The 20,287-nt window shown below is 52.7% G+C and overlaps 1 protein-coding gene across 2 annotated transcripts; it reads left to right on the top strand.

Annotated features, from left to right (window-relative positions):
* The first annotated feature begins 424 nt into the window (after positions 1–424).
* On the top strand, positions 425–18,783 carry MTCH1 (mitochondrial carrier 1). Of its 2 annotated transcripts, none has more exons than XM_003897543.4 (12): positions 425–1,122; positions 5,253–5,337; positions 8,360–8,466; positions 8,810–8,887; positions 9,275–9,332; positions 9,693–9,744; positions 11,287–11,346; positions 14,209–14,302; positions 16,243–16,290; positions 16,464–16,531; positions 16,816–16,891; positions 17,952–18,783. In XM_003897543.4, the coding sequence occupies exons 1-12, from the start codon at positions 802–804 to the stop codon at positions 18,021–18,023; spliced, it is 1,119 nt and encodes a 372-aa protein (XP_003897592.1). In that variant the 5' UTR covers positions 425–801; the 3' UTR covers positions 18,024–18,783. The 2 variants fall into 2 exon arrangements, with proteins under 2 accessions (XP_003897592.1, XP_003897593.1); XM_003897544.4 differs by having other exon boundaries at positions 14,209–14,353.
* The last annotated feature ends 1,504 nt before the right edge of the window (positions 18,784–20,287 follow it).

The raw sequence follows: 20,287 nt of genomic DNA, 5'->3' as shown, positions 1-20,287 counted from the left end.
TAAGGTCTAGTTGTGATTATTCACTTGTATTAACTAAGAATCAACTACAGGCGCCCAGCAGTGCCTGCGTGTGCTCACACCGAGGGACTCACTAAAACCCTCAGGATCTAGTGAGGGAGACACTCAAATACTTTAGAGAAAAACAAATTTTACAACCACGGACTCTGAGGAAGGCGTGCGAAGGCTCCACAGTTGGGGAGGGTGCCCACAGTCGCCGAGGGGACATCTGGATTTGCTCTGGTGGGGAGAGCATTCCTGGCAGGGGAGATGGGAAAGGGGTCGGACAAAGAGGCTGGGGCCGCGCAGGGGCTCGGGTTCGGGCTCGGGGTCGGGGTCGTTCTGCAGCAGGAGATTCAGCTCGCACAGAGTTCCACGCAGGCCGCGGCGACTGGGATCTGGGCCGCAAAGGGGCGGGCAGAGAACTGCAGAGAAAACTCCCGAAGCCAGGGAGGGGGCTTGGAAGCGCCTCAGACCATACTGGGGACGTCTGGCAGCCGGAGGCACCGAACCCCGCCCCCGCGTGCTCTGGGCCTCCCGGGGGAGCGCCCCGGCCTGCGACAGGCGCCACAGCTCCCGAGCCCGGGGACCCGGCTGCCCGCCACCATTGATCCCCGGCCCGCAACCCAGTGTCCTGCTAGGCCCCCACCGGCCCGGGGGCCACATCCGGCGTGTCCCACCCGCCGCGCCACGCTCCCGAACTCCCCCGCGGCCGAGAGTGGTGCGCCCCGGCCCTGCCCCCTGACGCCGGCGAGGGGCGCGGCCTCCGTCACGTGACAGGGAGTGACCTCGCCGCCGGGTGCCATGGGAGCTTTGGACCCGGAAGTGGCGCCCTGGGCTCGCGGCGGTGCCGCGGGGATGGCGGGAGCCGGAGCTGGAGCCGGAGCTCGCGGCGGAGCGGCGGCGGGGGTCGAGGCCCGAGCTCGCGATCCACCGCCCGCGCACCGCGCACATCCTCGCCACCCTCGGCCTGCGGCTCAGCCCTCGGCCCGCAGGATGGACGGCGGGTCAGGGGGCCTGGGGTCTGGGGACAACGCCCCGACCACTGAGGCTCTTTTCGTGGCACTGGGCGCGGGCGTGACGGCGCTCAGTCATCCCCTGCTCTACGTGAAGCTGCTCATCCAGGTGGGGGACCAGAGGCGCCGTAGGGAGATGAGAGACTGATGTGAAGGTGACAGGCCAGGATTTGGAGGATTGGGGCGGGGAGTCAATGGCGACGGATTTGGGGAGAGGGGTGGAGACGGCGGGTTTGGGGGGCCGAAGTGGGTGGGAGGGGAGGGAAGCCGTGTGGGAACGCAGAGGTCACGGGTTTTAGAATGCAGAAAGGGTTAGAGTAATAGCGGATTTGGGAGAGGGTGGAAGGAACAAGCGATTTGGGGGGTGCCAAGGAGGGGGCGATGGTCTGGAAAAACATTTGGGAAATAAAGGAGTGGGGACGATGGACTTGGAATAGGGAAGGGAACAAATTTGGGATGAGGGAAGAAGCAACATAATTGGGGGAGGGGCGAGAAGTTTGGGTGAAGAGATGGGGAGGAAGGTTGGGGGCCCGGGCGAAGTGTTTAGAGGCTGAGGAGCACATATTTGGGGTAGAGGGGAACGGGGGCTCTGGATTTGGTAGAGATGGATGTAAAACGTCGTGGGGTGGGGACAAAGTGGGCACCAGGGCCAGAAATTTAGGAGGGAAAGAAGGACACCAGACTGGGGGTGGACAGAGAAGACAGGTCTTGGGTTTCATTGTGATTTAATTTGGTGGGAGAGTGCGAAGGCAAAGAATTTTGCAGGGGAATGATATCGGTTTACCGGAGATGGGGGCTCTGGATTTGATGGCGACGACAGATTTGGTAGGAGGAGGGGACAGGGTGACGCGTATGGGGGGAGGGGAACAGATAGGGCCAGCATTGGGGGAGGGGCGTGGCAGCGATTTGTCTAGAGAGGGAAGCTAGGAGCAGGCTTTAAGCGGGGAAGGGGATGACGCATTTGGAGGAGGAAATGGAAGTCAATAGTTGGGGTCAGAGAGGAATCACAGTGCTTGTATCTGGGCAGATGAGGAGAAGGAGGACGGGAGTATTGAAATTGGGCAGAAGGGACAGTGGAGACATAGGTGGCAGGATAGGTAGGGATTACCAGAAATTGAGACCGAGGTAGGGATGTCTCTAGAACGGAGGGATGCATGGGCACTTGGCAGATTTGGTGGTGGCCGGCAATGCGGAACAGATGAAGTGTGCTGCTTGAGAGGAGTGAGCTGGAATGAAGGGCGTGTGGAGGTGTGAGAATTAGGTGGGTGTGGCTGGGATGGGTACAGTTTTGATGGGGGTCATTAGGCCAGAATGTTCCAGTTAAGAAGAGTGGGAGGAGGAAGGTTAAAAATTGAAGTGGAGACCCATCCAAGATTTCAGTTGAGGCAGGTGGGTGTCAGATTTTACCATCTCTATAATTGAACTGAGAGAATGCAAAATACAACTGGAATGAGAAGGCCTTGAGAATGAGAGTAGTTGAAATCTGGGATCTGAGGAATGGTAATAGATTTGTGGGTGTGACCAGGAATATGACAAGGAATGAGGAGATTCAGTCAGGGGCATCAAGGTGCCTGACTAGACCCTAATTGTGACAGATTTGAAAACTGTTGATGGTGGAAGGTGTAGACCAAGACTGGCATTTGGTTGTGATTTGGAAATGAGGGCTGTCTTACAGGGGTAAGATTGTATTTACAGCAGTTGAACTCGAAGTTTGGGAGATAAATTGGTGCTTTGGAACTGGTGGGACCTGAGAAGTGAGGGTTCTGGAAACTGATGGAATGAGACTGAGGGCTAGGAGTTTAGGGTACAGGTGGGAGAGTCTGTGGAGTGAAGGATGCTAGAGCGCAAGGGCTCAATGTGAGGGAAATGAAGAAGTGTCTTCATCATTTGGACAACGGCGGATCTGGTTTGAAAGAACATTGAAATAAGGGTGGTTTGGGAAGGGAATGGGGTAATGAAGGACTCTAAAGCATGAGAAGAACTAGATGGTGGGCAGGTAAGGATGGATGAGCCCTGTTGAAGGACCAGAGAGGTGCCTGTCTGATTTGGACCCCGTTGGTGTTGAGTGTAACATATATTAAGGTAAGATCTTCAATGGGTATAGCTTGGGAATCAGAGTAATATCTTGCAGAAAGGCGAATTACTGGGAGTGGAGATGTCAGGAGTGGAGTGACAGATTGGGGATTAGGTACATAAGAATGCAGTGCCTTACATCAGGGCATGTGGCTGTCAGTTGGGAGCTGGAGATTTTAAGATGACAGACTGTCCCTGCTGGTATCTGATACAGGGCCACAGCATTTGCCATAGTTAGGACTGGGTTAACAGATTTGAGGATGGAATTGGGTTTAATGACTTGGGAACAAATAATTAAAACTTGAAGGCGAGAGGAATGCAGATGAGATACAGCCAGCGTGCCTATGATAACCCAATAGAAGTGAAGAAAGTAGATTCAACAGATTTGGGAGCCATGGGGATATGGGATAATGTTACAGATTTAAGGATGAAATTGGGGTCAGTGGGATTCCCAAATAGTGTTGACTGAACTGGGTAAGGACGGCAAAAGAGCAGTGATGGCGATTTGGAGTGGAGGTATAAAGGAGTACCATCTGTATTTAAGAGAACACAGATCAAGACAGAACTTAAGTCAGAACAACCGTGGAGCTTTTAACCCAGAAGGGAAAAGGTCTAGAAGGAAAGTACTCACTGCCTGGGTCAGCTGACTCACCCCTTTCCTCCTTTAGCTCCACTGGGTCAAAATTTTTTTCTTTTAAAGACAGTCCCCATCATAGAGGAGTTTTTAAATTTACAATCATTGATCTGTTAGGCATCTCAGAATCACATCCATAGGAGATAGCCTGAACTTTCAAAAGCACTTGCTTGATAAAGGCAAAAGGGGACAGGGGTGATCCCAGAAAGCGTTGGAAGCATACCTAATCCAGTTTACAAGGTAGCACTTTCAAACCTGCCACTTCTAGCGCCTCCCACAGCTGCAGGCCAAATCCCCTCCCACATCTCAGAGGAATCACTCTGGTCCATGGGCCCAGCTGGCCTGCTTAGATGGCACAGGGCTGGTATCCTGGCCCCTTGCCAAGGGAGGAAGGGGCCTTCTCACTCCCCACCTAGGTGCTGGTCTCCTTGGCACCTTGCCTCCTCCCTGGCATCAGGGGCTCTCACCCCTCGACAGGGACTTCCTCCTCCTCCTCACATGGATATGGATGGTCCTTCACCCACCCATGGGTTTAATAAATATTTCAGGCCAGGCACAGTGGCTCACACCTGTAATCCCAGCACTTAGGGAGGCCAAGGCAAGTGGATCACCTGAGGTCGGGAGTTCGAGACCAGCCTGACCAACATGGAGAAACCCCGTCTGTACTAAAAATATAAAAAATTAGCTGGATATGGTGGCGGGTGCCTGTAATCCCAGCTACTCGGGAGGCTGAGGTAGGAGAATCATTTGAAACCGGGAGGCGGAGGTTGTGGTGAGGCGAGAGCATGCCATTGCACTCCAGCCTAGGCAACAAGAGCTAAACTGTCTCAAAAATAAATCAACAAATACATAAATAAACATTTCAGATATAAGAAGCATCTGTACAGCAAGAACTGTCATAGCCCTTCAGAAATGAGGGGGTCATTTTTTCACAGGGATGTAGGGTGATTGAGGAGAGAACGCAGCTGAGGATGTGTTTGAGGAGCACCTGGAATTTGAGGTAATAGTTTGCTAAGCCTGGGAATGGGAGGAATAGACGTGGAGGTGTCTGCAGTAGATTTGGTAAGAAATTTGAGTTTGGCGTGCACTTTGGAATGGACGACTTAATGGCTGACCTGTCTGAGGTTTGGGTATGATGTGTTTTCTTATTGCCACATTTGGAATTGAGGTTGGAGTGAAGTTTTTCATTGGGAGATGAGAATAACTGAGATTTGTTCTGAGAGGGGAGTAGCGTTTGAAGTACATACAGAGGTTTCTACTGGGAATATCTGGGATTTGAATGTAAGAATGTTGGGGTGTGGGTGTGACTTGGACTGTGGTTGGGCAGTGTCTGGGACCAGGCATTTCTGTTCATTGGGAGATTACGTGCTGCCTGTGGTTAGAGACACTGACGAGCTTTTTGGTGTTTTGATGGGGAAAACACAAACAAGAGCCACATTAGAATTTGTGGGAGAAGAGTAAGGCAAAGGGGACAGGAGGTGTAAGGAGAGGTGGTGAGGCTGAATGTCCCTTTGTCTTTGTTCATTCTGAAGGTGGGTCATGAGCCGATGCCCCCCACCCTTGGGACCAATGTGCTGGGGAGGAAGGTCCTCTATCTGCCGAGCTTCTTCACCTACGGTGAGTGTGCCTCCCGAGCAGGAAGCCCACACCAACAGAAAAGAGGCCTCAAGTGGGGAGCAGGACCAGCTGGCCCTGGGGAACCCACCGCGCAGCACGGCATGCAGAGTCGAGCTGGCACAGAGGAGGGGATCTAAGCATGCCCAGAGAGGGCATGGTGTCGGGGTGGGAGCAGGTGAACCATACAACTTTCGTCCAGCTCCTCTGCCTGTACCGCCAGCTGCCAGCCCAGACAGTAGGAGGGGACAGACACAGGTGCCTGAGAGAGGACACTGGTCCCTGTTATTTCTGTTGCCCCGGGTTGTGCCTGGAACAGGCGTGGGGGTGATTTCCTTTTGCCCTGTGAGCAGCCCGGCCCTGCTACTCCAGTAGAAGGCCTGTGGGGCTCCTCCTGCGTTCTTTTCTTTCATCCCACCTGGGTGTCTTGTTTCCCCTGCATTCCTCAGGCAGTGAGTGGTGCTCACTCGCTCTGGTGTCTCCATCTGTTGGTTACAGAATGGTGTGCAGTGAATTGCAGCTTCACTTCTGTGTGCTGCGTGAGCTTGGGCGGGCCACTTACCTGCTGTGGCCCGGCTGCACCCCTTGTCTGCAAAGTAAGGTCAGCTTCTCCTGCCCGGGCCTTCCTGCAGGCTCCCCATCTGTCATCAAGAAGCCCACCTTGCTGCCTCTGCTGCCCATCCCCTGGCCCACAGGTGCCGGCTGGCCAGGGCCTTGTCATGTTCCTCTCCCGGTCCCCACCCTCACCAGATGACCATGATGAGGGCCTTCTTTAAATGTGCCCTTTCTCTCCATGTTCACAGCTGGAGTTCCATTCCAGGCGAGTCCCCTCAAGTTTCCTGCACCTCTGCTCTTACCTGAGAATGTTCTCCAGAATCTATCTTTCTGTTGAGTAACTTGGGGCTTGGCCTCTGTGTTACCTTTTCCACTTCACATGCTGTTGGCAGAATTGGGTGTGATATTTCTCTTCCAGTTTTGTCCCTGTGTTGTTGAGTGCAGAGTCTAGAGCCAGGTGGAATGTGTCATCTTGTGAGGAAATGTGTTTGTGTTGTTTTTTACTTAAAACTTGTCAGCGTAGTGGGGTGGGGAATGACAGAAGTAGGAAGGCACCCCACCATTGCGTAGTGAGGCAGTATACAGAGAGGTAAGGCAGCCCAGGTGGAGGGCTGCGGCCCTGCACGGGGCCTTCTCTGGATCTGGTTGCACGTGCTATGTTCTGAGAGGTGAGATTAGAGCCCAGATCATCTCTATTCATGTGACACAGCCATTCCCAAAAGGACACAGAGCAGAGGGAACTTGACCCTCATCTTACTGCCTCTTGTGAGGATGAACAGAGTTCTGAGGTGTGCCCCCAGCCTTGTTTATATAAATGTAGCTTTAATCTAGGGGTGAGCAGATGTCTGTTGGGGATCTCCGGACACTAGGCCTACTTTGGAGTCAGGGAGGGGACCCGCCATTTGGCTCTCTGGTACAGTGTGGACAGTGTCTGCTCCTCTACTTGTCATGGCTGAAAGTACTGCAGCTGTCGTGACATTCTCTGGTGTAGAAGAAAGAACTTCCCAGAGGGTTTCCAGGCACTGCAGAAAGACCCGGAATGAGGGGGGCCCTGGCCAGCCTGAGGCCTTAGGACCCACAGAGGCCCCTGCAGGCGTTTCAGCACGCCTCTCTCCGCTCTCACTTGTTCCCCAGGCCCCTCGGAAATGGAGAGAAATGAAGGTCCTTATTCCGTTTTTTTACAGGTGGTCAGATGGAAGAGGGTAGATGTTTTGCTCAGGATCACACACAGAGGTCCTGAGGCTCCCTCTCCTCTCTAGGATCCACCCTCCCCCAAAGCAAATTTTCCTCTGTCTGTTCAGTCTGTGAAGTAGGGCACCTTGCCAAGTCACCTAGCATCCCCTCCCTTCCTCCTCCTCTCTTTCCAGCCCAGCCCCATCTCAGGAAATCACATATACAGGTAACAGGTGTTCTCAGCCTCGTGAAAAACCCATGCTAGCTGTGACATTGAATTGCTGGGCTGGCAGACATCTGGGAGGAGCAAAAGGCATATTTGCTTCTTCCTGCCTCTGCGCGGTGCCAGAGAGCTAAAGTCATGGTCTAAAAGAGGGAGCGTGCTGTCTGAGAGAATGTTCTGCTAGCTTCCAGATGCACAGGTTTATAAAAATACCACCCTGCCATTTAAAACATGTTTAAAGTGTTGATAGAAAACAATGAATTGTATCCTTAGAAAGAGAGACCCTAGTGAAAGAAACACTAACTCACACAGGTAGGGTCTAGCTTCCATAACATTTAAGTTTATTCTGTGGAATTGTTCATTGGTACTTCTGTTTTAGTTACTTCTCCATAGACTTGTTTTTCCCTTGACTAATAAATGCCAGCAGGTGCCAGGTGGTGTCCTGGGTGTAGCACAGTAGCAGGGTGGAGACTACCCGCCGTCGCGTGTGCAAGGGTGTTCTTGAGCCTGCCTTCTGGGAGCCCTTCCTTTTCCTTTTTCCCTCCTTTAGGTTGCAGACTTCATCATTCCCTGTGGGCAGTTTCTCTGTGTTTCCTATTTTCTTTTCGTCAAGAAAAGCATAACTTTTAAGCAACAGAATTGTTTTCTGTGTTGCAGCATTTAAGTTGCTGAGTTGAGAAATCACGACTGAGTTTACCAAGTAGAGTTTTTAAAGCAAAAAGAGAAAGAAAAGAAAGAGAGAGAGAGAGAGAGGAAGGGGGAGGGAGAGAAAATGGAAGGAAGGAAAGGAAAGGAAAGGGAAAAGAAAGGGAAGGGAAAGGGAAGGGAAGGAAGGAAAATGTATGAACTTGTTTGTTAGAAATAGATTTTGAGGCTTTTACTAAAAGAAATGGGCTAGAAGACATTTGGGGGTTAGGGCCTGACCGCTTCCAGGTCCTGGACAGATGCTCCCTTCTGTGCCTGTAGTCAGCAGTTACCTGAGGGACAAGCCGAGCCTGGTCTGGGTGTGTGTGACCCAGGAGTGGGTGCCCCTGAACTGGGTGTAACTCCTCTACCACCTCTGTTTTCTTACAGCCAAGTACATTGTGCAAGTGGATGGTAAGATAGGACTGTTCCGAGGCCTGAGTCCCCGGCTGATGTCCAACGCCCTTTCCACTGTGACTCGGGGTAGCATGAAGAAGGTGAGCCCACACAAAACCAGGAACAGTGGCCCGAGGTTTCCTCATACTCCCAGCCACTCCTGCAGCAGCCAGTTACCCTGGTCCTGCCTCCTTCTTCCCAGACCGTTGGAAGCCCCATGGGAGAGCTCCCACCCCACAGGTCTGCTTTCCCACAGCTGTGACACCAGATGGTGGCTTTCTTTTTCCCCCACGCTCCAGACCTGACCTGGAGGTCACCTGAGGTGGGCCCAGCCAATAGACACTGCAGAGGAAATATTTGGAGCTGGTTCCTGCCGCCTGAGTCCCCGAAGAGTTCCATGGAAGAGGCGTAGCTGAACTTGGTTCTTTCCCTTCCCTGTTTCAGGTTTTCCCTCCAGATGAGATTGAGCAGGTTTCCAACAAGGATGATATGAAGACTTCCCTGAAGAAAGTTGTGAAGGAGGTGGGTGTTGAGAGTTGGAGAGGGAGAGGCGTGTGGCGGGGAGCCTAATGATTTCCCACCCCCAAGTTGGGCAGGTCATTGACAAGTGGAAGAGTTGGGTCCTCGTGCATGCATGGGTGGGATGGTAAGGGAAGGAGCCCTGGCCTGGGTGCGCAGGGAACCCCGGAAAGCCTTCTCAGCCATTGTTGGGCCTAGCCTGGGACCCGGCAGCACTCCTGGGTCGGGGACTGGGGAGTGGGGCAACAGGTGGAGCCATCCTTGGCAGACCGACCCCACGTGCAGTCCCTGGGACGGGTTTCTCCCTCCCAAGCACTTGTAGCTCCCCTCGAGGGCCAGTTCCAGAGACAGGCCGCGGGTGGCGAGTCCCCACCCCATGCTCTCTTCCAGACCTCCTACGAGATGATGATGCAGTGTGTGTCCCGCATGTTGGCCCACCCCCTGCACGGTAAGCCCCCCCTTCCCCGAGACTCTCTAAGCCGGGGTGGGGGCGCCCCCTCGTGGACTGTAGATAGACAGTCTTAGACCGGTTGGGAAGTGGTAGTGGGGTGGGAGGTATTCTACTGGAACCCACCCCACTGAGGAGAGATTGGAATTCTTTCCAAAGGGAGGTGGGGCTCTTCCCAGGCAGAAGAAATGGGGCACTGTGGTCATGATATGTGACAGGGAACCCCAAAGTCCCTCTTCCTCTCCTGCTGTCTGAACAGGCCATGTTGTTCAGTGGCCACTCTGCACCCGGCACCCAGCGGCTGGGGCATCATGAGGTTTGGCCCACCACATCACCTGTGTGTGTTTTGTTTTTCCTCAGTCATCTCAATGCGCTGCATGGTCCAGTTTGTGGGACGGGAGGCCAAGTACAGGTGGGTAACTCTTGGGACAGGCAGAGTGGCCCTGTTACCTTTTCAGAGTCTGCCAGGGCAGGCTGTGCTGGGGTTGGTTGCTGCACCTTTTCTGCTCTAGTCCTGTGTGAGTTCAGCCTGCTGCCTGGCTTCTGAGGAATGTTGCAGTGGCTTCCATAGTCTGTCCAGGGGCATTTGCTCTTCTCCATCTCTTATCAAGGGCAACCCTGGATGAGCCTAGATGCCTTTGCAGAGGGGTGAGTGGGATTGTAGTCAGCTTGGATTAGGATTTCTGGCACCAGAGCTGATTCTGCCACTTAGGACTGAGCTGGGGTCTCCTCTTGGACTCCCAAGGTAATGCTGTAATGATTTTTCCGGCCGTCATAGGCTGATAGCTCTTTTTATCCCCTGTGAAGAAGCCATCCACCCCATGGGCTTGGGGCTCATTCCTTCAACTGTGTACCAGACCTTCACCTAGATCTGCTGTGTGCAGCCCTGGGCAGGTGCCAGGGGCATATGTGTTGACAGAGGTGGGTCCTGGAGGCATGTGGCAGAAGGACACACCTGGGTTGCCCTTCCCCGCTTAAGATTCTCATTTCCTGGGGTCAGCGTTTTTTGCAGCCGTCCTTTGGGGCCACCACCCCAGGAAGCTCAGCTGCCATGGTGCCTCATTTTGGGGTCATTAATGGGAAATTGGCCCATCCCCTAGACTGAAGTATGAGGTCAGTAGTTGGGACCAGGCGGGTATAATCTGGCAACCACTGTTTTGAGAGGTGGGGCCGGGCCTGACAGGGCTGGGATGATCTGGGTCCAGGGCTACCCAGGGCTTTGCCTTCCACTGGCTTCCTCTGTTAGGTTGCCCCTTCCACCTGGGCTTTGTGCAGCCTCCATTCAGGACAAGCCAATTGTCATTTCCAGCCATAGGTCACAAAGGTTGTTATTGAGCTTCCTTGGCATTTCACGCCTAAGAACCCGCAGCCTGTCTTCTCATCTCTAACAGGGTGCAGTGGCCAGGGCATGAATCCCCGGCTCCCTGCTCAGGAGTGCCAGATGTCTTCTCCTAGGCTGGTTCCAGTGCCTCCTCCTGCAGGGCCCTCTATTCTTTCTCTGCCCTCTGGGAAAGTAATTCTCTCGGCTCACTACCGCCTTCTACTCTTACTCTCTTGGGCAGGCCTGTGGGCTCCTCTGGTGGAGTGTTGTTTAACCAGAGATAAGTGTGAGGGCCAGGTAAGAGAAGGGCCTGCCATCTCTGCAGCAGTGGCTGAAGTCGGGAGATGCATTCCTTAACTCCGATCTCACAGAAAACGCCAGTATAGGACTGCTAGTGGGCTGCTCTCGTGGGTGGTTGGGCTTCCCCAGTCTCCGTGAACTGTGTAAACTCCTCCTCACCCCGACCAGGCGCTCTCTGTGCCTTTCTACTTGGTTCTTCCTGGTAATAATCCTCCCCACCCCACCAGGACTGGCTGGATCTGAGCAGAGCTCGGGGGCTCAGCCCCACACCAAGGGGTGGGCTTCCGGTAGGTGACTGCATGACCCTGTATCTCTGTCTTGTCTTCTTCACAGTGGTGTGCTGAGCTCCATTGGGAAAATTTTCAAAGAGGAAGGGCTGCTGGGATTCTTTGTGTACGTGAGTCTATATACCCCATAACTGGCTACGGGTCTGGCTCTGTTAACACATGTGTCCTCAACCTCTCAGACCACAGCTGCTGGCCTGGGACTAACCACGTGGCCCTGCCCTAGCCCAAGTGCTGTGGCCAGCTCTCTAGAGCTCCATGGCGTGTCCAGACTGCTTAGCCCTTTTCAGGCCATGGCTCATGTAAAAGTGGAACTGTGTGTCTAGTACATGGGGGAGATGAACTGATCAGCCCCACTGGGCCTCATCCAGCTGCGGTGGGTGTGGGGCTGGTCTTCGTGAGCTAAGTCACTGCATAGTCCTTGGCCTCACTGCTAAAACATGACTGAATATCTGACTTGGACTGAGGGTGGAGCTCTGGAAGCTCACAGGCTGACCACAGCCAGTGGATTCTGTTTGACATTGCTTTTCTGATAAATTAGTTGTTGACGTTGACATTTAAGGTATGTTGCACAAAATTCCACATTTCTAGCATCTCTTTGAAAAGTCAGAAAATCTTGTCCTGCTGGGTAGTTCTTTCTGTAGAGCAGCCATTGGCCAGGACCCAGGACCTGGTCCTTTGGCAGGGCACATGGTCTCCAAGGGCCACAGACACCCTGCACTTCGTCACCTCACGTCCAGTTTATTTCACCTCTAAATGAAGCGCATACTGAAAAGATTATGTTCAGAAAGAATAAAGCACAGACAGAACCCAGAAGCCAGGCTTGATGGCTGTTTCTTGATTTGCTGTTCTAAGGTCTAGGCAGTGACGTATATGCTGACAGGTACGTCACAAATGTGGTAGACACATGGTATACAGCAGTGTCCGCTGTACTAGACACAGGGCTCCATATTATTCATAAGAAGTCTTTATATCATGGTTTTCCAGTTTGTCAGATGTTTTTTATTTATGGCCCCTTGTTTAACCAAGAAATGACTACTTGTAGGTGCATGTGCATGTATGTGTATATAATACAGAAATATATATACAGTTCTCAGCAGGAGATGATTTTGCTCCCCAGGGAACACTGGCAGTGTCCGGAGACATCTTGTAGTTGTCACAACTGGCATCTAGTGGGTAGAGGCCAGAGACGCTGCTAAACATCCTACAGTACACAGGACAACCCCGCAACAAAGACTGATTCAGCCTGGTGTGGTTGCTTGCATCTGTGATCCCAGTTACTCAGGATTAGTCTCAGTGGTTTCTGCAGCTGTCCGGAGGCCAAGGCAGGAGGATTACTTGAGGCCAGAAGTTCAAGACCAGTCTGAGCAACATAGCAAGACTTCTGTCTCTATAAAAATGTTTTTAAAAGTTAGCTGGGCGTGGAAGCACTCACCTGTAGTCCTAGCTACCTGGGAGGCTGAGATGGGAGGATGGCTTGAGCCCCGGAGATGGAGACTGCAGTGAGCTATGATTGCACCACTGCACTCCAGCCTGGGTGACAGAGTGAGACCCTGTCTCTTGGGGAGAAAAAAAAATTATTCAGCCCAAAATGTCAATAGTGCCAAGGTTGAGAAACTCTGATTTATATTCATACACACATATATGTATGTATAAATATTTATACATATATATATTTGCGCATGTACCTGGTAACAAACCAACATTCGTGACATGCCTATCAGCATGTGTGTCACTACCTAGACCTTAAAACGGCAAATCAAAAAACGACTCACCAAGCCTGGCTTCTGGGTTCCGTCTGTGCTTTATTCTTTCTGAACATAGTCTTTTCAGTATGCGCTTTCTTTAGAGGTGAAGTAAGTTGGACGTGAGGTGACGAAGTGCAGGGCATCTGTGGCCCTCAGAGACCGTGTGCCCTGCCAAAAGGGTAGCCCCTGGGCCCCGGCCAATGGCTGCTCTACAGAAACAGCCACCCATCTTGAAACACTGCACATGACCACCTCTGGCATTTTTCACACTGCGTAGTTCTCTTCTGGTGTGTGAATAGGATTCCCACACAACAGATGCCTACTCTTTGGGTTCTTTTTCGCCATGTGATTTTGGAACAGGTGATATGCATACATGTTACAGTGCATAGAAAGCACCAAAGGGTATATAGCACATAGTCAGTCTGAGCACAAGCAGGAACGACAAGATTAGAAATTGCATTCACAGAGGTTCATTTTATTAATACTCCTTATGGATGTATTACATATATTCTTTTGAGTTTTTCAAATATTTTATAAGATTTTTTTTTTTTAATTCAAAAATAATAATTCTGCTTTTCCTCCCAGGAGACAGCCATCCTTCTCCTGGAGAGCCTCCCAGGGCACTCCGTACCTAAACAAGCAAATACACTGAAAAACACACAAGAGGCACGTGGGACCCACTGACCTCAAACTGGCCTTTTACCCTCAGCACTGCATCTTGGGGAACCTTCCTTAGCAGTTTAAAGGCCATCACTTAAAAAGTTAGCCCTCCTTGTAAATGCTTGCATAGAATCTTTTTGATAGAATATTTTCAGGGGTGAAGAGAACAGATGCATTGAGCAATGTGTCTTCTGGGAGTTGGTTAGGTAAAGAGGCCAGGAAAAAATTACCAACACATCGACACTGTTGTTATCTGCATTTGGAAATTGCAAATTTGGCAGTATTCACATCTTGATCCCTGGCTTCTGTGGTTTGAAAACTGCTTGAGACTGTTAACTAATTTGTGGCATCCAAAGTGCCATAGAACACCTCCCCATGGGAAAGGAGCACTACCTTCCCAGTGTGCGTAGCTGCTGGCCCCTGCAGGCTTCCTTTCTAAGGCTGTGCCATTGGATATGCTAAGATTTTGAACTTGGAACATCCCTGCCTGCTTCCTGGGTGTGGAGCCCCCAGGAACTGCTCCTCTCCCTCTCCTGCTCATCTCTGCTTACCTTGTTTTTTAGTGGATTAATCCCTCACCTCCTGGGCGATGTGGTTTTCTTGTGGGGCTGTAACCTGCTGGCCCACTTCATCAATGCCTACCTGGTGGATGACAGCGTGAGTGACACCCCAGGGGGGCTGGGAAACGACCAGAATCCAGGTTCCCAGGTTGGTTGGAACAAGGACTTGTCCTTCTTTCCGTGTACTGCTGATGCCCAGGGTCTGGGACAAAGTCGAGGATTCTGGGATTCTGAGCATCAGGCCCGGAGGGTGAGAGAGGACCTCTCATTGTCCCTGGGGTCATCTTTGTCTAAGGGGAGTATGGCCATGAGAGGCGAGATTCCAGATTAGTACCCAGACCTGGGAGGAATTAATGGAATGCTTGTCCCTGGGCAGCCTTAGAAACCAACCCCAGCTTATCTAAGGCTGCTCTGAGGCAGTGACCCAACTAGGGCTCAGGAAGTCAGAAGATAGACCAGCTAATATTGAGCACCCTTTGACCATTGCATCACGTCTTTTGCTTTTCAAAACCCTTTTGTGAACATTGTGGCCTTTGATCTGACGGCATCCTAGTTGTGAAGGGAACAGGGCAGGTATAATGTTCCGTTTACCAACACAGAAATTGAGACCCAGAGATCACAAATTCTGGAGAACTCTGGGCTCTCCAGAGTCACTCAGCTAGAACTGACAGGGCTGGAATTAGATCCCTGGCCGGGCTAAGGGTACATTCCTCTGAGTTTTTTCAGATCGGCTAGGGAGTATACAGCCCAGGCTCACCCTCCTATTTTGTTAGCTGTGGTCTACACAGCCTAGTACACATAGACCTTTCAGCAGGTCAGGTCAGAGCACTAGTTGAAGAAGGCCGTCCAGGTACCTGAGGGGTGGACTGGTTCTGCCTGAACCAAGATAAGAGGTGGGGAGCAGCGATGGCTGGGGATCGCAGTGTCCAGACATTCTCACAGTGGGGATCGCCAGGCCCAGGAGGCTAGGAGGGCCTGGGGACCTGTCCGCCAGAATCGCCTGGGTGGGAAGGGGTTCATGTTCCACGTGTGTGTGTCTGGCACCTGTCTGTTCTGTGTGGTGAGGAGTGCCCCATCCCAGATGGGAGCCTCTGCTTGCAGGGAGACTGGCCACTTGACCTGGGCAGGTGAGTCTTAACTGGCCTTTCAGCGTAAGCAAATTAAAGTGGCTCCATAGAGACCCACCCCATCTACAATCACAGTGACACATTCCTGCAGTTCTGCCTTTCTTGGGGGCCTTGTGGGTGGGTAAGCTGTGCTGTCACATACAGAGCAAGGGTGGCCGGGAGTGCACAGCTCAATGTTTCTCATCTAGGTGGGCAGCTGTCTGACCAGAGGCTGCTGTGCTTACATCAGCAATAACAGCAGTCAACAGATTTGTTTAAAGTGTGTTTAGAGTGCTTTTCTGTGTGTGGCTTAAAGGCTGAGATGAGGCTGCCGGGCTATCAAAGCCACTCAAGCAGACCTCTGAGCAAATCTCTGCCCAAGGCCCCAGGGCATCGATCTGGTGGGATGGCCGCTCCACAGGAAGCTGAGGCTGGGGGAGCCACCTTTCCTCACTAGGAGCTGTTTGCTTCAGCAAAGCAGGATTTGAGGAGTTGGGGTCTGAAGGGGGAAAAGCTTGCCGAGGTGGAGGTGGCAGTAAGCCTGGAGTTGCCCTCACCTCACCCCACAGGCCAGGATTTGCCTTTGGGTGTTAGGGTGCATGTGTGTCTTAGCGCCGACTGCGTGCCAAGCCCTGGATGTTGATCAGGCAGACACAGGTTCAGCCCTTGAGGCTCACACTCTGGTGGGGTTGCACAGGCAGCGGCAGCTGATCCCTCTTACCGGGTGTCCTTCTCAGGACTCCCTTCAGTCCACTTACCCTGCTTCTGCCCCCAGGCCTCCTCTGGGCAGTGACTGTGAGGCCCGACAGGAAAGGCATGTGTGGCGTGCTTGCGAGGAGCTGAGCACAGAGGGTGGGGTGAGGGCATGTGGATCTGAAGTCTGCGTCCTGAGGTGCCTGTGGCAAACCGCTTCTCCTTTCTGTCTCCTCAGTTCAGCCAGGCCCTGGCCATCCGGAGCTATACCAAGTTCGTGATGGGGGTAAGTCAAGCCAGCTGCCCTTCCTTCCCACTGCCTTGCGGACCCAAGTGGGGTCTAGGAGGCCAACCCTGGTAATGGCTGGAGGCAAGTCTTGGTACAGGGTGTTGGCGTGGTGTGTCTCTGCTCGCCAGGCTGGGGTGGGTTACTGGCACTCAGGCCTCTCTGGGTTTCAGATTGCAGTGAGCATGCTGACCTACCCCTTCCTGCTAGTCGGCGACCTCATGGCTGTGAACAACTGCGGGTAGGTGTGCGCCCTTCTACTTGCCACTCTACCTACCAAGGCTGTGGGGTGGGGGAGACCCAGCAAGCCCTTGCAGCACTCTGCCCCCTCCCACCTGCTCTGTGTATAGGCTCAGCCTGCCAGGCACCCTGGCTTCCGCTGGGATTTCCCAGCACCCCCTGGGGTGAACTATGGTGTCAGGGTGTGGACGGGTGGTAGCCCGAAGGCGTTCCTTCTTGAAGTGGCTTTCCCATGGCTGGCTGTCTCCCACTGTTCTCTGCATCTACACTCTCCTTCCTGGGCAGGCTGCAGGCTGGGCTTCCCCCTTACTCCCCGGTGTTCAAATCCTGGATTCACTGCTGGAAGTACCTGAGTGTGCAGGTGAGCAAGCACTGGACGGAGGAGGTCTTCCCTGTTCTTTGCCACATCCTTCAGCTGAAATGATTTTGTGGATGCTTCATTGCATGCAAAGATAAGTGGTTTCATGGAATCTAATATTGTGAGGAGACACTTGGTGTCTATAAGGCATTTAAGTTTTCATCTTACCTAATTTCAGAAAGGATTTGAGGTGGCTAAGTGTGGGTTTATTTTAAGATTAAACATCATACAAGACCTTTTCTTCTTTGAGTCTTAAAGACTCTTAGGATAAGGATAAGAGAACTCTGGCCCAGGTGGCAGGTGGCAAAGCCCAAGAACTGCTTCTCCTTCAAGTAACATGGGCTGCAAATTCGAGGGCTATAACCAGTTGAGCTGAGTTCCTGGGTTGTTAGGGCGGCTGGCATTGGAGACCAACTCCTCCCTCCTGCAGGACATTCCTGGCCCAGGAAAGCCTATGGGTGGAGCTGGGCCACGTGGGGACCTGGCAGCAGTACCAGCCTTGGGTTCTCATGTTCTGTGCCGAAGCTACCTCTCCCTGGCTGGAGATCTTGGGCCCAGCAGTCAGGTCCAGGCTCTGGTCAAGGGCAGAACCTTGCCTTTTCCTGGCCTTGGTTTGCCTCGCAGTGAAATGGGGCAGTGGCCTGGAGGGAGCCAGAGCGCTGACTGGCCTCAAGGCTGAGAAGAGGACAGATGGGAGGGAAGCAGGGAGGAGAGCCACAGTTCTTCCCAGTGGCCCTGGTCAGTGTCAGTGTGTCTCGTCCTCCCTGTGAGCATTGAAAGAGTCCCAGACCACTTGGGCTCTGAAGCAAGAGGGGCAATGAGCCTCGTCTCTGGGCTCTCCTACAGAGTAGCCCCAAAGACACCCCTGGGCAGGACATGAACCGCTCCCGTCTGCTTCAACACAGGCAGATTCTGCCCTCCAGGGATGTAGGCCGAGGCTGTCCACCCCGGAGCTAGGTCTTTGAGCTCCTGGACCCTTCTTTGCCTGACACTGGCCTTCCTCTCGGAGGGACAAGGAAGCATGGCCTCCCTTTCACTCACCCTCTTTTTCCTTCTGGTCCAGGGCCAGCTCTTCCGAGGCTCCAGCCTGCTTTTCCGCCGGGTGTCATCAGGATCATGCTTTGCCCTGGAGTAACCTGAATCATCTAAAAAACGGTCTCAACCTGGCCACCGTGGGTGAGGCCTGACCACCTTGGGACACCTGCAAGACGACTCCAAACCAACAACAACCAGATGTGCTCCAGCCCAGCCGGGCTTCAGTTTCCATATTTGCCATGTGTCTGTCCAGATGTGGGGTTGGGCGGGGATGGGGCTGCACCCAGTGGATTGGGTCACCTGGCAGACCTGGGGAAGATGAGGCGAGGTGGGGAGTTGGGAGAATCCCCATACCTCCCAGATTTGCTGAGTCTGTCTTGTGCAAAGGGCCAGAGAATGGCTTATGGGGGCCCAGGTTGGATGGGGAAAGGCTAATGGGGTCAGACCCCACCCCCTCTACCCCTCCAGTCAGCCCAGCGCCCATCCTGCAGCTCAGCTGGGAGCATCATTCTCCTGCTTTGTACATAGGGCGTGATCCCCTGGCACATGGCCACCATCATGTCTAGGCCTATGCTAGGAGGCAAATGCCAGGCTCTGCCTGCGTTTTTCTCAACACTACTTTTCTGATATGAGGGCAGCACCTGCCTCTGAATGGGAAATCATGCGACGACTCGGAATGTGTCCTCCTCATCGAATGCTCACATGTTTAATGGTGATGCCTCGCGTACAGGATCTGGTTCCCTGTGCAGTTGTGAATACCCAGAGGTTGGGCAGATCAGTGTCTCCAGTCCCACCCAGTTTTAAAGTTCATGGTAAGATTTGACCCCATCTCCCGCAAATAAATGTATTGGTGATTTGGAGTTTTGTGGGGAGTCTCTTATTTTTGTAAGCTTAAAAATCTGTCTATAGAGTCTGTCTTTCCCAGTCCTTCCTGTTGGTGTGAGAAGGGGCTGTAAAGAGGCAGGGCAGGGGGCTGCCCGATGGGAGATGTAGGTACCAGAGCTTGGTGTAGCTCAGTCTCCGGGGAGACACTGGGTGATGAGGCTGGGGTGTCAGTTTCCACAGCAGCAACCAGTGTGCAGGTCTGTTGCCAGGGAGACAGGCCTTTCAGAAAGTGTTCCACCCACACCCCTGACTGTCATATCTTAGCACTGTTCAAGGATGACGTATCTTCAGGTTTTACGAAGTGTCACTTGGTATAGTGGCCATGGTTACATCAGAACGGGCAGACCTCCCTTCCATCGAATGGTTTTTGCCCAGCACTGGGGTCTGTAAGCAGACAAAGCTTACACATATTTTGAGGCCCAGCTAGGTTCCCCCAGGTATTTCTCTGCCCTTGCTCTAGGTATCCTGGCTTGTGAGAGCTGGGTTCTGGTAGCTTTTAACAGTGGACTCACGGACAGTTTCACTTCACATGTCCTCGTTTCCCAGGAACACAGAAGTGTGCCTGTGTGGGTGTTATGTAAATGTACACTGGTTGAGGCCACCAAGGTCTCATAACTTTGTCACCCATATTAACTTTTCTAGGGAAACACCCCAGAGGGCTAAGGTAGTGGGAGGAACACATGTGGGGGTGGGCAGGGTAAGCCTGTAGAGGACCTTGGGTTCCCAGGTCCTTCAGAGGGGAGTCTGCCCCGTGGCCTTTCTCCAGCCCAGTGTGCTTTTCCAGAGACAGACCACTGTTCTGGGGTGTCTTTTCTTCCTGTTGCTCCACCCTCAGATCCTGTTTTTGCATGGATTAGTTCCTAAGGCCCTCCCTAGATTGAGGGGCACCTGTATCTCTGGAGCCTGAGCTAAGCTGGATCTGAAGAGCTCCTCCCAGAAGTTCAGAGAGGCTTCCCGGAGTACAGAGCAAGGTTTTGATGGCCTTGGCCAGTCACCTCAGGGAGGGCTGCTATTGTCTCCCAAGTAATTTCCTGAATTTGGGGGTTTCAACTTCATTTCCCAAGCCATCTTCCACACCCAGAAATGGCATGAAAATGTCTTTTGATACTGTGTCCCAGTTACTGGTTGAGCAAAGTACAGATTTTTAATAAAACAGGAAGTTTTCAGTTCATTCAAATTCTTGTGTGTGTGAAATGCTTCTAGACCCTTTGATGTTTGGGGGCTGAGGCCCTGTTCATCTGCCTTCCTAGCACTTGGCATGTTTCCTGTTGACTAGTCCTAGAAACTAGGATGCTGGGTCCTCATCTGAGAAAGGAGATTGGGTGGGATTGGGCAGGAGGAGAGCTCAGCTGCTGGCAAAGGGAGGGGTGACGGGAGGAGGAGTGTCCTGTGGAGAGCTGATCACCTCCACTCCTGGGAAATCTCATCCAATGGGCAAAGCTAAAAGGCCTCTGACAGGCCTTTGGGGACTTCCTTATC

Source organism: Papio anubis, chromosome 6, assembly GCF_008728515.1.
Source record: "Papio anubis isolate 15944 chromosome 6, Panubis1.0, whole genome shotgun sequence".
Taxonomy (NCBI): Eukaryota; Metazoa; Chordata; class Mammalia; order Primates; family Cercopithecidae; genus Papio; species Papio anubis.
The sequence above is the reverse complement of the archived record's forward strand: the minus strand, read 5'-3'. Positions and strand labels throughout refer to the sequence as shown.